This window comes from Malurus melanocephalus, unplaced genomic scaffold, assembly GCF_030028575.1.
Source record: "Malurus melanocephalus ecotype Western Australia unplaced genomic scaffold, MMel_1.1 scaffold_35, whole genome shotgun sequence".
Lineage (NCBI taxonomy): Eukaryota > Metazoa > Chordata > Aves > Passeriformes > Maluridae > Malurus > Malurus melanocephalus.
In genome coordinates this window covers 1,836,500-1,853,266 of record NW_026623267.1, presented here as the reverse complement: position 1 = coordinate 1,853,266, position 16,767 = coordinate 1,836,500, and the positions used below count along the sequence as shown (strand labels likewise).

The window sequence follows — 16,767 nt, the reverse complement described above, 5'->3', positions numbered from 1 at the left end:
ATATAAAAAAACAAAAGAAATTTTGTGGAGTAACAGGAAAATATTTTCTCCTTTTTCTAGTTATTAATAAACATAATCTGCAAAATCTGAGCATTATTTTAGGCAGTCTTACGCAAATCAGATCAGAGGCTGGAAGCCTGTAGACTATCTAGGTCAGCTTGTACACTGAGATACCTACATTGTCTGTCACTATAGCACCCGACTTTCCTGTTAAAACCTAAAATAAATGGATAATCCCTAGAGATAAAAACTTGGAGAAGGCACAAGTCTCTTTATCTATGCTAATGTCCTGATCACTAAGAGTTTAGTTTTCCATTCTTCAGTTCTTTCTGAATGACTGTATACTTCATACACAGAGAGTCTTAAGTACAGTCTGAGGAGGGCTGTCTACTTCAGGAAGCCTCATAACCTTCCTGCTTGAGCATTCAGGATTGGGACTCCAAACCCACTAGGTGCAGAAGGCACAGAACACAGGGCTCTTACCAGAAACTACACAGAAAAGCTCCACAACAAAAGAGAACATACCACTAGTGTTTATTTTTGCTGGAAAAAATAACTAATTTACTGGTTTTACATATGTTCAAAAGAAAGTATTTCATTTGAAATATAATGGAGCATTTAATGTTTAATCGGGTGATCTCTTAGATCTTTTATTTTAGAAGGAAAAAAATAAATAATGATTAGTAGTGAATTGATTTTTCTTTTCCATTTTTCATGGTGCCCATGGAACCAAGGAATTATTTATATAGCACTTACAGTCAAATGATTAAAGAAGTGATTATAAAATACTGTTAAGAATAATTTTTCTGAATTTACTCATGCTTAACTCATATCTTTCCAGATATCTATAAATGCACAGCAAACAGGCAATTTTTTGCTATTGTAAGACTTCCCTTTATATTTTATTTACAAATAATCAAAAKAACTTAATTTTTTTATTCTTCTGGATTTCTATACATAAAACCCCCCATTCCTCCAGTCTTTTAAAAATGTTTATTTTTCATTAAATTGATTTTCTTATTCAGTGAACTCTAATGATCATCTTGGGCTGTACAAGCATCAAGGAAAACATTGTCACAAGAAGGTACTTCTCTCTCATCTYCATTCTTACAAATGCTTGGAAGATTTTTTTTCCTCTCTTCATTGCAACTGTCTTTTTTACCCCTTTTCCATGCATAATTATATCACTTCCCTGAGTATGTAAGCTACTGGGGCTGAATATTACAGCATTTATTTCAAATTTTTTGAGGACTGTAAGGAACAGAAACAGCAGCAATGATTAGTATTGGGCAATACATACTCAGTTTATGGTCATTTTTAAAGTCCTTATCTTGGATAGAATAAAGATGCAAATAAATTCTACATTACATCTACAATTATGTTCTAATATAAAAATTACTCTTGTTACCATTGCCTTATGAAGTTTTATGTTGTTACAAGCAAGCTTTGTGTGGGGAGACATTTTCTGTTTAGCCACAGTGGGGAGGCCAGTGCTGGAGCAGCCAGCCAGCACATAGGCTTTGGGAGGCAATGCTGGAAATTGCCCAGAGTACAAGCACTTTACCTGTGGAGTTGGTTTTCTTCTGATATTTCTGTTTCCTTTCAGTGCAGCTCTCACATAAAAGCTTGTTGTTCCCCATTAAGAGCTCTACCGAGGTGAACTGGTAAAGGCAGGACTGKACAGAACATTCCTTTGAGCTAGTTATGTAGCTTTGGGAAAGCGTCTGGAAAGCATTTTGAGGGTTTTGGGATATTGAGGATTTGCCTACTGGGAACATGGAATTTGATACATCTAATGCTGGATCTCCACAGCTTGATTTTTTATCTTCATTTATAGGATCACAGAAGCTAAGCTTGGATATGGCACTGGAAACCATCTCTTCGTTGCTGTCGCTTGGCTTGTGCGGCATTTTAGGGTTTATGTGGTTGACAGGCACACCAGACAGGCTGCTGGGTGGGCTCAAGGTTGTTTGTTTGGAAGCACTTTCACTTTCTGAGGCTTCACTGTCTGCATCAAAGCTGCTTTCGGAGCGGCTGGCTTCCTTCTCACTGCCCTCCGTCTGGCTTCCATTGACAGCCGCCTCAGCAGTGGTGTCTTTGGAGCACAGGATGCCAGAGCTACCTTCCAGCTCAAGCTTTTTGGCTTTTTCCTGCATGATAACAGGACTTCTTTCTTCTTCCTTTGAGGAAGCTTTTCTGGCAAGCCGTCTCTCATGGTTCAACTGATTCTGTAAATTATGGCATTATTAATTCAGTAAYGGAGGGGACAACAGCATATTTGTATGCGAACAGATCTTTCGAAACATGACAAATTCAAAGCAATTTTGGGCAGTTATATTGTTTTATATTCTCCARCTCTCATGTTTAAGATAGCTGATTTTCTTAAGAGTTTTTAAACTAATTTAGGATTAGAAACCTACATCCAAGTCAGCTAAGAGCATTATACCTAGTGTGAGATCAATGCTTCCCACAATAATTATTTTCACTTTGTGACAGCTGTGGAATGGCACATTTGAAGTGATATTCACTTAATCTAATTTAAGCTTCTAAAAGGTTCTCAAATTTAAACTATTCCCCCGGCCTCCCATGAGAGACCTCAACTGATGAGCAGCTCAAAAAAAATTCAACTCACCTTGCAGGCATTTATCATAGAATTAAACAAGACATCCCTAAGAGAATGTTTGCTGATTTGAAAATTACCTGAAGTTGACATTTTTTTAAATCAAGATTGCAGGAAGAAAAAAAAAGATTGCTTTCACAGAAAACTACTCCAATAGTTTTAAAAAGCCAAGACCACAAAGCTGCCATAATTTTAGGTGATTTGCAAATGTTCATGATTCTCTTCTTGCCTTCTTTGGTTTGTCTACTTTTCAAAAGAAATTAGCAACTTTCCTTCCTCTTTTTTATTTCCTTTATTTGAATTGGATCAAAATTCCAATGGTACCAATGGGAATCCTTCCATTCATCTCAATAATTTGCATTTAAGGCCTTTTCTTCTGTAACAATCAGTTTCTGTATTACTTTYCATCCTTTTCTTTGTTTCTACCTCATGTCCTTTTTCTACTTCTGCCTCACTCCCTTCTCCTGTCATTCTTTTATATGGTTATATGTTGTATTTTTTCTTTGCATGTGTTTAATATGTTAGGACATGATTCAGGAGAGCTTTTRTGGTACTCAACAGAGCACAGACCCTTGTATTAGTCCCAAAACCAACATGAATTGAAATAAGTCTGCAGATTTTTTCCCTTACAAATGAAACCCTGTAACTAAAAGCCAAATGATTACCAATGATTGTCATTTCTCACACTTCTAATGATGACCTAAATATTTTAAAACAAGTCCACGTCAGCTATATGTTGACTAAAAAASCCCACTGACGTATCAAAATTCCCTAGAAATTTCCAGTCACCCTAAAGACTTCAGAGTTAACGCAGGGTGACTGSTTAGTGTGAGTATTTAAGTTCTTACCTTATCTTTTGTTAATGTGTGTTTCTTGACAATTTTGGGTTGATTATTCAGTGTACCGATAGAAGAACAATTATACTGACCAAGATCTGCCTCCTGTACACTTTTGCTTTTACCTGTTCTTCCCAAGGGCACAGGTTTTGCAACCTAAGAAATTAGACAGGAAATTAGGAAAAGCAACATGTCAATTTTTTATTCCTTTGCAACCTACAGAAAAGATGAATGTGGGYGGATTTTTTCCCTTTATTTTAGAAAAGAGTGACCTACATAAAACSAATTAAATGGTCCCCTGGATTGTGATATAAGACTACTTTCTGGTTTTTTAATCATAAACTCACTGTCCACATCTCTGAAGGTTCAACTGAAAGCCACAAGGAATAGGAATGACACAAAATTTCTGTATGCAATACAAYACAAAATAATCTACTCTATTATTGTATAAGCACATGCTTAGTTGTATGAGATTATCAAAAGGACACAGGTTCCCCTAAGTTAGTCCCTGGTGCAGCCTGTRACAACAGAGCTGCCACAGCCCCCCATCACGATACTGGCAGCAGCACATCCTGACTATAAGGGAAAGTGATGACTGTAAAGTAATGCCCATCCTCAAGTAAGTGCAGTGACTGCTAAACACCCACAGGAATCACTCTCAAACAGAACCCACAAAGTTCCCTTGGTACACATGGGAGCCAGGAAGCACAAAGGCCCAGATATTCAAAATGCTCTTAAAGCCTTAACTCCCACAGGCATCTGCACTCAATGCACCAGCAAAGACTAAGAATTTGTTATAAGCAAAACTGGTGTAGCAGAAGAATACATTTTATACAGAAATTAATATTATATTAATTTCTCTCCCCTAAATACAGATTCATATATGCAGGATGGAGGAAGAATCACTCCCAACTTACCCCTACTATTCTCAAATGAAAACCCCAAGTCCTGAAAAAACAGTTTATGCTTTCAAAGGAACACAGTTCCTGTGCAGATAATGGAGGCAATCCATGAAATGCTGAGAACACCAGAATAAATAGATTTAAACATCCATTTTTACAGTGTTTCATCTTGTAGGTAAACATCATCCCAAGGGACTCAGGTTGTCTAGATGCAAACCAATAGGCTAGAATCTGGCTCTCTGGACCTCCAAAAAAAAAGTCTTATAATCATTCTATTTGCAAAAGTATATACTATTAAATGAAGCTAATCTCAGACCTATATACTCTCTAAGTTTGTATGGGCATTTCATCCAAGTCTGGACTATTTTAAAGACATACACACTTAGGACATTGTATGCCTATATATATAAAGAAAATCATATAATGAACAGATGGATAACAGTACATGTATTTATGGGCAAGGTTATGTTTTTTAAGCTTGAAATCAAAACTGGGTGTATATTCATATATATTTTCATAAGGGGGTATTGAAAACAATTCACTGGAAGCAACAGTTACTTATGACATATTCTGTTTCTTACCCTCTCCTCTATWATAGGAAGTGAAAGATCAATGAAAGGTTCTTTGACTGTTGAAATCTTGAAGAAAAAGAGAAAATGTATGTAAACACAAAGAACAGTATATGGGTTTAGTACATAGTTCCCTTTATTTAATCAATTTATTACCAAAAAGTATACAAAATGTATACAAATGTATACAAAAAGCTAATTACTCACAAGATTATGAAACTACAATGAAGAACTTCCCACTAACTTCTAAAAAATTTATTAAGTTAGCTCTAATTTTCTTTCTAACACCACACAAAACTTCAGCATACACAGAAAAAGGGCRAGGCCATTCATCTGGGCATGAAGTGGCTTGAAGCAGTGTGGTGCTCACTTTCTCTGAGCTCCAGACAGATTTTCAAGTCACATGGGCCTCTGTGGTACCAYTTTATAGAAAGCTACCTTTTAGAGTTTCCTCATTCTGGACACTTCTGCAAAGGTGTTTGAGCTGTTACGCAGCAAGGATTGGTTAATGGCAGTTAAGTGACAGGTTCTAACCTCATGCTCTCAGACAAGATTAAGTCAGTCTTACTGGTTACAGTCAAAAGCTTTGTTAAGATTTTTTCACGCCATGTAGTAATTAGTGAAATAAATCCAATCACAGGAGAAAAGGGGATTGAAAAAAAACCCAACTTCTTTTTTTGTATTGAGGTTTCATTTTGTTATGTATAARCTGGAAATTGCTTGCAAAGCATACCTAAAGACAATCTCTTTCAGCACTTTCCATCTGCCTTTATCACTAAGTTCCTTAGGCTCTCTCCCTTGCTGTTCTCGAATTCCTTCCAAAACTGACTTATCTTACCTCTGGAAAGACTGTGAAAAACAGAACCTTAAAAAAAGAAGTAAAAATCATGTTGTACATTTAACTCACAGTCATGCCATCAAATTACTGTCACCRTATCCCTTCTCTTGTATTTGTGCCCTCTTCTTCCACCTGTAACACTTGGTATGGACTGTTGTGCTCGGAACTTGGGAACATTTTGGTTCCAGTAAAGCAATAAATGAGAACAAAAGCAGTGCAGCTCTAGTGACTGACTGCCTGGTGAACGATGTTCAAACAGGGATTCTTCTAAAGTGTCGGTTTGCATGAACAAACATGTATGAAAAATATCTTGCCAGTGCAGGCAAAGGAAAACGAATGCTAAACTCTTCCTCAAAGGGCAAGAGCTAGCATATTCCCAAGTCCTGTGCAGGCAGAAAATAATAATCCAGCAAAAATAGATGAGGCATGAAAAATACAAACCATTTCTGGTTTTTATATAATCAAAGTTCTTCATTGGTATTAGTAGCACATTGAAGAGTAATCAGCACATCACACACAGGGAAGTTTACCTGGCACTGCAGGACTGTGCTTAATTTTTCAGATTGATTAATTTACTAATCTCTATAATATGAAATACAATGTTTTAAACCAAACACAAATGTAACATTCAATTAGAAAAGTCATGCAAATAAGATTTTTYTCTTTCAAACTTAAAAGAAAATTATAAGGACCATGAAAAGCATTTATGATGGAATGTCAGTAATATTAATTATGAAAGGAATATACTGTTCATTAGGGTTATTACATTAATTATAAAAATACTTTACAGAAAAATAAGTACTTTTAGCATTTTCCCACTCATTTTAATTCCAAGTAAGTAATTTCCAATTTTCAGGTGTATCCCAGAAGAGCAGGCAGGAGGATTTATGTTTTAAGACACGTAAGTGCTTCAAAAATATCAAATAACACTGGCGTGTAACACATATGATTACAGAATTTGGAACCTCCAGCCCTAAGTCAGATATAAAATCAAGCCCAGTACTCGAATCCTTTTTAAATTCAAAGGATCCCCGTTCKTAGGTTTGGGAGGATAATGCTTTAAAGAAGGAATAAATCATTTCAAATGAGAAACTATCAATTAAGTCTTGTTTTTACAAACAAACAAACAAGTATAAAATTGGCAACACAATTTTATACTTTCAAGACAACATAATCAAACCAGTATGTGATCGATTCCACATCAAACCAAATTCCAGAATACCTACATTTTCACATTCCTCACACATGACAGTGCTAGTCAATTCACCAACAAAGATCCTATCTATGAAGTTCATCTTCACACCCTCTCTTCCATATGCTGAAAAAACATTGCCTTTTTTAAATGTGAAAAATAACACATCCAATGCCAAACTATAAGTACAACAAAATTCTTTCCAAGATATATTATGAAAGCACAACTTCAAACATATTCAAAATGTTTTGAACACAATACAGTAACTACTACAACATATACTATGTAATCTCAACATTTAAAAATATTTGAATGAGCAGGTTCCCTTTTATCCTTCTCTTCCCCATCCTCTGTAAGACTAATAATATTGTTACTGTATCTCTTAAGAAGCTTTTTAAATAAAATCTCAGTTTTCTTTTGAATACATAATATTGCATGGCCTTGATATAGACACTGGGGTAAGCAGACAGGTTATCCCCCTTTCAAAATGGTTTTTGCAACATAAAGCTCTAAAAAGTGTAACAAAATCCTCTTCTAATACATCTTTATGCCTTAACTTTTGCAGATTTGGGAAGGATGACTTACAAAACATCATTAGGTCTTTAATTAAAACAAATCYCCCAAATTAGAACTATTGAATGAACAAACACACACAAAAAATAAAACCTCTTCTTTTGAACAAAAAAAAGCCTTCTTTAGAAACAGCTGCCTACCTTGACTTTGTAATTGTATTTASAGTGCTCACAGTACCAGTCAGCTGACAGGATTCAGTTTTATTTATGGAAAGTGGCCTCTTTGAATGTAAAGTCATTATGACTGTGTAATAAATATGGAGTAGACTATTTTAGAAAACAAAATTAAATTCTACCCATTATTAAAAGATGCATTATTATCATCAGGGAGCCTTTCTCCTGGATACAAAGATGCAAGTCAGTGCATGCTAAGCTCTCTTTACTTTCGGTACACACTAGGCGGCACTAGAGTAACACCGAATAAAGTCTGGCAATTACAGCACTCGGGGTCTCCTGTTCACWACAGGCAGTTCTGAAGAAAATGGTATTAAAAGGCTAGTGCGGTTTTAGAAGTTTTCAGTAAAGGGTTTCATACCTTTGACTTTTCTTCTAGTTTCTTCATCTGCTGTCTTAGTAGTTGGGTTATTAAATGCTTTTAAGATACCAGTTTGTATACGCTAGAAGTAAAAAAAAAAGTATTTTAAGTGTAAACATTCTAAAAACTAACAATTTATGATTAGACTTTATCTTGTCTTATTTCCATAAAATCAATATAATTTAATATTGTAAAACTACTGTTGTTATTCACTAACAATGTCAAAACTACGTGAGCTTAACTTTAGTAGATAATCATTCAAAAATTCCCTCCTCTTAAAAGGGCACTTTACAGGTGAAAGGAAACTACGAGACTTTCAGTGAACTATCCGTTTCTTCTACTGCGAATGGACTAATATTGATTGACTAGGAYACAAAATACTTGGAAGGCAGCTAAGGATCTTTTAGAAGCCAGATTTCAGTGACTGCATTTGGGCAGTATTTTTATCACTTCTGTTTATTTTCTAACATTGCAAATTCCAGAGGGATRTTAGAAAACCTTAGACAAGAAAGAAAACTTCTTATGAATCCACRTAAATGTTATCAACATTTACTAAAAAAAAATCCGAAAAACTACAGTTTAGAAAGAAGGATCAGAGAGAGGCAAATTTATTAAAGAGCTGTAGCTGCCCCTCCAGACAGGGGATGCTTCTCCCCATTATTTCTCAGCTGCCTGGAGGTGAAGAGCTGTTGTATTCCTGGCAGCAGAACTGCATGGGCTGGTAGAAAAGACCAACCTCTGACATGCTGCAGAGAGAGAAGCAGGAGGATGAATCAGGTCCCCTGACTCTAACATGCATGACCTGTGCTTCCCCTTTCCTGGCAAGTGTCCTGTCTCTCTGATCCACAAACTCTAGTAACATGTACGAGTCTCCCTTGTCAGTATGCAAATGACATTTTTAATTAAATGTTGAAGTCACACTCAGAGCAAAGTACCATCCTAAGAGACAAATGGTGATACCAAACCTTCTGCAAGCAACTCAAACACTGTGTCCTAACAGGAAGATTAATAAATGGCTCTAGTTTCCAGGCAGCAAAGCACACTTCCAAGCCACATATCACAGAAGTGTGAGGATGACAGACAGCATCAGAGGTTTGGTTTCCAGTTCAGACACCCATCAGACCAAGTCATACTCCGACCTTATGAGTATGTGACCTGGCTTGTGAATTAACTCCCGCTGCCCCAAGCTCGGCTTTGTTCATCTTAAAGCCAACAATATACTAAAAGGATTAATCAATAGGTAATTCATGAAGTTGAGCACCATAAATGGGTTTAGGGCCATAAGCAACCCTTTTGTTGGGATTAGTGCGTTGAACCATTTATTTAGGTCAAAGAAAGACATAGTCTTTGAATGGGCAGGGTGCTGTGGACAATGGCAGCAGACATTAATCAATTAGCAGCAGGGTTCAGCCACTTCAGGCCCCGGTGTGAAACCATCTCCAGCCCACATTGCTGGAAATGGCAGACACTATGTCAGCTTTATTGTTGTATGGCCAAGCTTTTAGTTTAAAAATCTGCTTGTGTAAAAACACACTTTCTAACTTTTTTTCCACAGGAACATGAAAAAGTTCAGCAGGAGTGTCAGACACAAACACAAAACCACACAAAAGTATAGTGATTTTTGGTTAGCTCCTATAACTACTGCCATGCTATGTATTATATGTATTTTTCATCAAAACTTAGGATTTAAAAAAYAACTAATTCTGGCAGGGATAGGAAAGCAGGGATGGCCATGTTCAGCTGTCTCATAGGTGGATGGCAAAGCAGCCAGTCACCTTGCAGCAAGGCTGTTCCATCTTCAAGAAGGAAGTTTAAAAGCAGCAYGAAAGAGGAAGTTTAGTGTCTGTAACCCCTGCTATGGGGTTCTGGTGGCAAACACGCTGCAGCAGGCAGTGCCCAGCCAGAATCTGCATGGTGGGGAGGCTCCTGCCTGTGTCCAGCCAGCAAGAGCCTTATGTTTGCTGTTTGTCTGCCATCCACAGACCTGAAACATGGGATAATTAAAAAAAAAGAAAAAGAGAGGGAGGGGGAGAGAGCTTTTACTAGTACTGTCGCTGGCAGAGCACCCYGAGGTGATAAAGATGTGTTTGCAGTCATGCACCGTAAGGGCAGCAGTGGGGTGTAATTGCAGGGCAGKGTGGCACCCACCCACCTGGTGGCACCCACCAGGTGGCAGAAATACTGCCCAGAAAGTCACCATAAATTCTCACCATCTTCCATCACTCTTCTGAGGTAGCTACTGTAGCTGTCACTGCSCTTAATAATAAATTATTCAAAAGGCAAATGCTGGTGCAGGTTATTACAATGATGGCACATCCACTGGTAAAGCTGACAGGAGACTGACTTGAGGGGAAAGCACAAACACCTACTGGAGAAGAAGCTTAGTTGTTGTAACAATCCTGCTGTCTGTGAATCCTTCTTTGTCAAGAAAATATAGTTTTCGCCTTTTATTACATGAAAATCAAAAAATAAAATAATAAAGTTTCCCTCTGCTGCAAAAACAAGACAACTGTTTTCTAACTGAAGTCAGCTGCTTCTGTTATGTGCCCTGTTCAAGACATAATTTTCTAAGTGTGACAGTGTCAAGGCYTAACTGTTTCTCGTGCAGTTCGGTTTATAATCAAGACACTGACAAGACCAATAAATATTAGTATTCTGGCAGCATGTGGATTTATTCAGCTCTGCTGTAGTGCTAGGAACTGGGCTCAGACACAGCTTTACATCTTATCTGTTAGATAATTCAGCTCAGGATCATGGCAGTCATCAGGTTACTAAATGAAAGGGAAGAGGAAATACTCTGGGCAGTGCAAGATTTAAGGCCTTCCTTTAGAGGAGGCCTAGAAAAGGCTATTTACCACAAAGTATTATGTGAAAAGAAGGGTCCAAGACTAAGTCAGACAGATTAAATCTGATACAGTCAAAATAGCAACCAAACACACCCCATCTTGCATGAACAATGCAGGAAGCACAAATAATGAAGGAAAAAAAAAACAAAAAACACACACAGAGATGTTTTCAATATAACAAAGTGTTTCTACACCTCATATACTTGGGTGTAGATTTAAAGCAACAAAAAGCAGCACCTTAGTGATAAAGCAAGGAGTTCCTCACACTTTCAAGAGGTACAAGAAACTTCACAAGTTTTGTTGTTTTTTTTCTCTCCACAATTTTCAATGAAAATTTTCAGTTAAAATTGGCCCACAGCTAGGAACTGCTAATTTTTGTCTCAAAAAAATTTCCTTTAAAAATTCATTTTGTCAGCTAATGCAGAGGTCCTACCTTTACTTTCTTGATATCTGAGATGTCTTTTCCTCCTTTTTCTATTTTTAATGGCAAACAACTCAAATTCCTAAAGTTATCATATTCTATTTACCATATTCCTTCTACCACTAACTGAAACTTTCATTCCAATCAACTATTTAAACAAATCAACACAAACATAATTAAATACCTTTAAAGACATTTTTTCTCAAGATAATGAAAATAGTAATAACTCTTAATTCATTAAATATATCTTTAAAACAATGGAACATGAAGGACMTTGAAGCAACGACTAGTAGTTCGCTTTAAAAAGACAAAAAAGACATTACTTTTGTCTCCTCAATCCTGATTGCATCCAACAGATAATGCAGAAGCTCCTGGCTGTCCTGCTGCTGGAACCCCTTGAATCGAGGAGCCCTGTGAAAGAAACAGTAAAGAATTTAAAATTGTCTTGGGAGTTTCTTAGCAAGACAATGTCAGCATCAGACACTTGTTGGATATCGGGGTACAAATAGGTACAATCCCTGCTGGACCCCATGGGGCTTTAGGAGGCTTCTAGGGTAGCAGGCAATTTCACCAACAAGGCTGCACTTAAACCGGGGTTGGAGTTTGGCTCTATGGAATGCAGCTTGACTAAAATACAGATTTGCCAGTAGAGTCTCATCCATGCTGGCAGTGCTATCCTGACAGACTACATCAGTATGTCTGTACCACCAGACACTCTCAATGCCRTGGAAGAGAGAGATTTTCCAAGTGCTTAACCTCCTTTGCTATCTCAYCCTTTTCTCAATCAAGAAGAAATCTCCAATGTGCATTAAACAGTCCTTTTAGATCACCAGCACCATCAGCATGGCCCTCAGAAGATAAACGAGGAAAAAAAATCTGTTTCTGACTGTGGTCCCATTGGTGATCTTTTAGGCAACTGAATGGGGGTAACACTGCATCTGTTGTGAGCCAGCCATTTAGTAGTATCAATCGCTACTGTTCAAGAACTGTTGAATTATTTTTTTACTATTTATAGCATCTAAATATATTCTACATATAACATTTTTCAGGCATAGATTACATAGAAATTAGAAAAACTAAATTAATGAGTACATGGCCAGATCCTTAAGTTGTTCTCCCAATGAAAATAACTATAGCTAGAAGGCTTCTAACAAAAAAATTTCATCTTCAGGTTCTTGTAACCCCAAATGAGATCGTGTAAATATTCACTATTAACACATCTCTATTCACAATACTTGGCTGGCCAAACTACACCTGTCTTTCCAGGCAGGTTACCCTTTAGTTCTTTAATTACAGTCTTGAACTACTTAATCTAAAATGAGATCCCACCAGAGTTGGAAGGGACCACTGGAGGTCACTTCTCAATCTCCCTGCCCAAGCAGGGTCTCCTAAAGCAAGTTACTCAGGACTGTAAGGGGTGGTTTTCTGAATCTCAGTGATGCCACACCAAATGGCAGCTGTGACTCTTGCTGCAGACTGAGGTGAGCACATGCAGGCTTTTAACCATGTACACTCGTTCCAAAACCTAACACAGGRGACAACTGGATTAGCAGAGCTCAAACAGGAATTTTATCAAACTGGCAGAGGAGCCAGAAAACCCAACCACTCAGTCAGTTACTCAATTTTATTAAACACACACCGAGCCAGTTTTCACTTTGAGCTGTGGATTGCCTGCTGTGGCTAACCAGTACACAGAGCTCCAAACACATTGGTATTKCCCCTGGCACAATGATCTCACTTGCCCAGCACAGCCCTTCAGCTGTTCTGGGGTTCTTGGGGGTGAGGCTGCCATCCCACTCATACTCTAAAGCTACTCAGATGCAAATCTTGGAAGTTTGTGCTCATGGACAGGAGAAATTAAAGGTGAATAGAAAATACACCAGATTGCAATGTGCATACAACAGTGAGATGTAAAGCTGGGCAAGGTGTCAAGATGCCAAGTTAGGGCACAGAAGACATGGGCTACAGGCAGGATAGTGATACAGGAGTCTCAGTTTTGAGCTGTTCACTGGAGGCACCTTTGGGGTGTAACTGGAGAAGGATTGAAGGGGACAAGGCAGATATCTAAGGGCAGTGCCTAAAATTAAGTGGAACAAATCTGGATCTGCATATGCAAAACAACATATTCACATCTACAAATAGGATACTTTCACATTTGTACTTCAAATCCAGTTTTTGACAAAAAGTTGACAATATCCCTAGTTAAAAATTATTTAATGAATGCCACTATACTGTGAGGCTTACTATAGAATCTAGAAGTAGTGTGGGTGACTTTTTAAAGCATTTTTTTGAAAGTGATTTTTTTTCATGAGCAAATCAACCTCCAAAATTAATTCCAAATTTTAAAAATGAAATAATCTTAAAAATTAAATATTTTGTTTAATATTTCTAAAATGCAATCTTTTCTTTTTCCATTAAAACCACATTTTATTTCTAATAAATTTGATTATAAATCACAAATACTTTCTGAAAAGCACTGAACCTTTATTTTGGCTCCCATAAAACACTCTATATACATTTAAAAAATAAAAGGCCTATGTAGCTATGTGTACATGTTTGCATGCATGCACASTGTCACTTTTCAATTCACTAAAAGTTTTCTCTCATTGAATGTCCAGGAATCTTAAAAAAGGGTTTTTTTAAATCCAGATGCCAAAACCAGTTCAATTCTGAGAAATCTGGTTAGTTAGCCATAGTATTATCATTAATATATGGGAAATCTCTTATTTTCCTGAGGCAGTGAGAATCCATGAGTATATGCAGCCCATCTCCTGCAGTATAGGCACATTAATAGCTCCAGTACAGCAAGAAAACCTTCCATATATACACGCTCTGGATCCTGGTACTAATAGAGATTTTATTATTTTTTGGGCACAAAAGCAGGACCTCTGCAAGAGACACTGCAGTAAAAAGGAAAAAAAATAGTTGCTAAAGGAACAAGCAAAAACTCCATCACTGTTACAGAAGGTTTTATCACTGCAGAGACACCTCACAAAGCTAAATATTCAATGAAAATCAGGAAAAAGCCCCACACATACTTTATGCTACTAYTTATGGTTTGCAGTGTAACCTCTCACTGATGAGTGTACAACAATAATATCAGATGAAAATTATTTTACTAATTTGTATTTCAAAGTAAAATAATTTACCTGCATATTCCACAGTTTTATTAGCTTAAATTAAGATGGGAGGAAATTAACTCAGCCATGGAAGTTTTTACTTTTGGTGTGGTTTAGATTTTTGTCATTTTGTTAGAACATCATTTACAAGTACAAGTTTATTTAGGCTTCTCGGGGCCTGWACTAAATCTATATGCCTGAATTTTAACAGAAACAAGGATGATGAGAATGTAACAGCTACCATTTTAAAAGTGAAGTGGCAGGGAAAGTGACTTGTAAAGATTCCACTTAAGGCTGAGTCATTTACTTGGACCGACAAAKGATGTCATTGTTAACACTGCTAAAGATACAGTTAATCTGTCATTCATYTACATAGCATTCTATGTAATGTTGCATATAATTCTAAATATCTCATGTTTTGTGGAAAAATGTTTGAGATTAGTGCATTTATTTTGGAGGGGAAACCACAAGAGGAAACTGAAAAATAACAGTGAAGGAGGGAGAAAATTTCATACCTCACAATGCATTTACTGGAAACTTCTTACACTTATATACCAGTATTAGAGAAGAGAAAGGAATTAATCCATGCTGATACATAGGAATCTGACAACTAAAAGATGTGTGCTCTCGTCTCCTTGAAAATATGCTTCAAGCAATATCCTTGGCAAAAGTGGGGGACTTGGAGATGGTTGGTTGAGTTGACCGCTCACAGATGTGCTGACATATGGGAGCCAGTGCCAATGCGATACAACCTGTTGTACAGTGTCAGCAGGATAATGACAGAACAGGTTGAACTCCTGCTAATGGCCAGAAGTGGTGAAGGACAAATGTGACATCTACAGGCATACTACTTATCTAGCCTCTTGCTGCTCATCTGGAGACCAGTTAGAATTGCTTGACTGTCCGTTAAAGAAATACTTTTCATGATGATCTACTTCCTAGAATGCTGTAATGACAAAAACTACATAGTAACATAGTATTTCAAAGAAAAAAAAAAMCTGGTAGTTTTAATTCTTATATTAATTTGAGGGAAATTAAGTTATGCTTTAAAAGCAGAACTGGGATAGAATTAAAGTCATTCAATCATACTGCATAGATCACATACTTTTACTGTGTCTAATACAAATTTTCTCCAAAATCACCCTTTCAAGAATCACTATCTTTGTGCAGAAGATAGCCTAATACCTTAGAAAACTTTAGAAACAACAGTAAGTGCCTGGAAACAGAAAACAGAACATACTATTTGATTTTTTTCCACCAGGGCAATATGCACAGGAATCCTTTAATAATGCAGTACATAYCCTACAGAGATCTGCTTGGTAGGAGGTGCTTGATAGGAGCCCAACCAAACATGGGTTTGTCTCCATATGGAACTAACAGATAACACCAGGCACAACTGTACTATCTCAAGGGCATGGAYAGATAGCACTTAGTTCTCCTTTAGATGTGCTGACCAATTTACTTCATCCTACTTGTCTCACCTTGCCCCAAGGTGAGACACTTTTTTGCAACAATGCACCAGATCTATTCTTCCTTTAAGTCCTGCTAAGACTTCCAACAGTGCTATGTGACAGTAAGTTCCACAGGTTAGCCTTATAAAATGTTTAAATCTACTTTTTTATCCCCYTGGCTCCAAATCTGTTGCCTTTCAGTTTCACAAACAGGTCCTTGAACTCTTATGAGGGCAGCTGAAGAAGCACAGCTAATCTATCTTCTATCATTCATTGTCTTCTCGTGCTATCGTCTTGCTTTCATGTTCTCTCCTGCCTAAACTCCCAATATTCAAGTCCCTATTGACATAAAGGCTTCCTATTTTGTTATTTCTCCCTAAATTCTAGTTAACCCAGAAACTGCACCTCCGAAGTACCTAATAAAATTATTGGGTTACTTCTTCATTTTATCTGTAAGGTTTGCTTACATAGCTCACTAATACCACACATTTTGCAAATAYGTGTGTTCTCCAAAATGCTACACAGGTCTTCCTCCTGACTAGAAGTGAACATGAAGCTCAGGAACATGTGCAGATGATTCCTGCCAAAACACACTTTTACATACAATTCATCCACTTTGCACTCATAAACTTCATCCATTCAGCTTTTGCTAACTTGTTCCTAAAATTATGAAAACTCTGACAAAGTTTGCTGAAAAAAAATGACATGAAATCTCCCAACTGCTGCTGCACAGACAAGCTGTAATCTCCCCTGTCAGAGCCCCTGAACATGCCACTGCACCACCAGCAAACCAGCAAGGCACGTGGAGGCATGACAGGGACACAAAATAATTTGTAACAAATGGTCAGAGAAACACAAACTGTGTG

At 37.2% G+C, this 16,767-nt stretch overlaps 1 protein-coding gene across 9 annotated transcripts in view; it reads right to left on the bottom strand.

The window, feature by feature from the left end:
* USP45 (ubiquitin specific peptidase 45) overlaps positions 1–16,767 on the bottom strand; it is a 50,064-nt gene that overhangs the window by 5,233 nt on the left and 28,064 nt on the right. For 2 of the 9 annotated variants that reach the window (XM_057364090.1, XM_057364091.1), the window contains exons 9-15: positions 11,655–11,742; positions 8,065–8,146; positions 6,992–7,083; positions 5,766–5,792; positions 4,940–4,996; positions 3,469–3,612; positions 1,565–2,228 (exon numbers count right to left, since the gene is read on the bottom strand). In XM_057364090.1, the coding sequence (XP_057220073.1) occupies positions 1,565–2,228; positions 3,469–3,612; positions 4,940–4,996; positions 5,766–5,792; positions 6,992–7,083; positions 8,065–8,146; positions 11,655–11,742 (1,154 nt within the window). The other 7 variants (XM_057364094.1, XM_057364092.1, XM_057364098.1 and 4 more) reach the window with 7 other exon arrangements.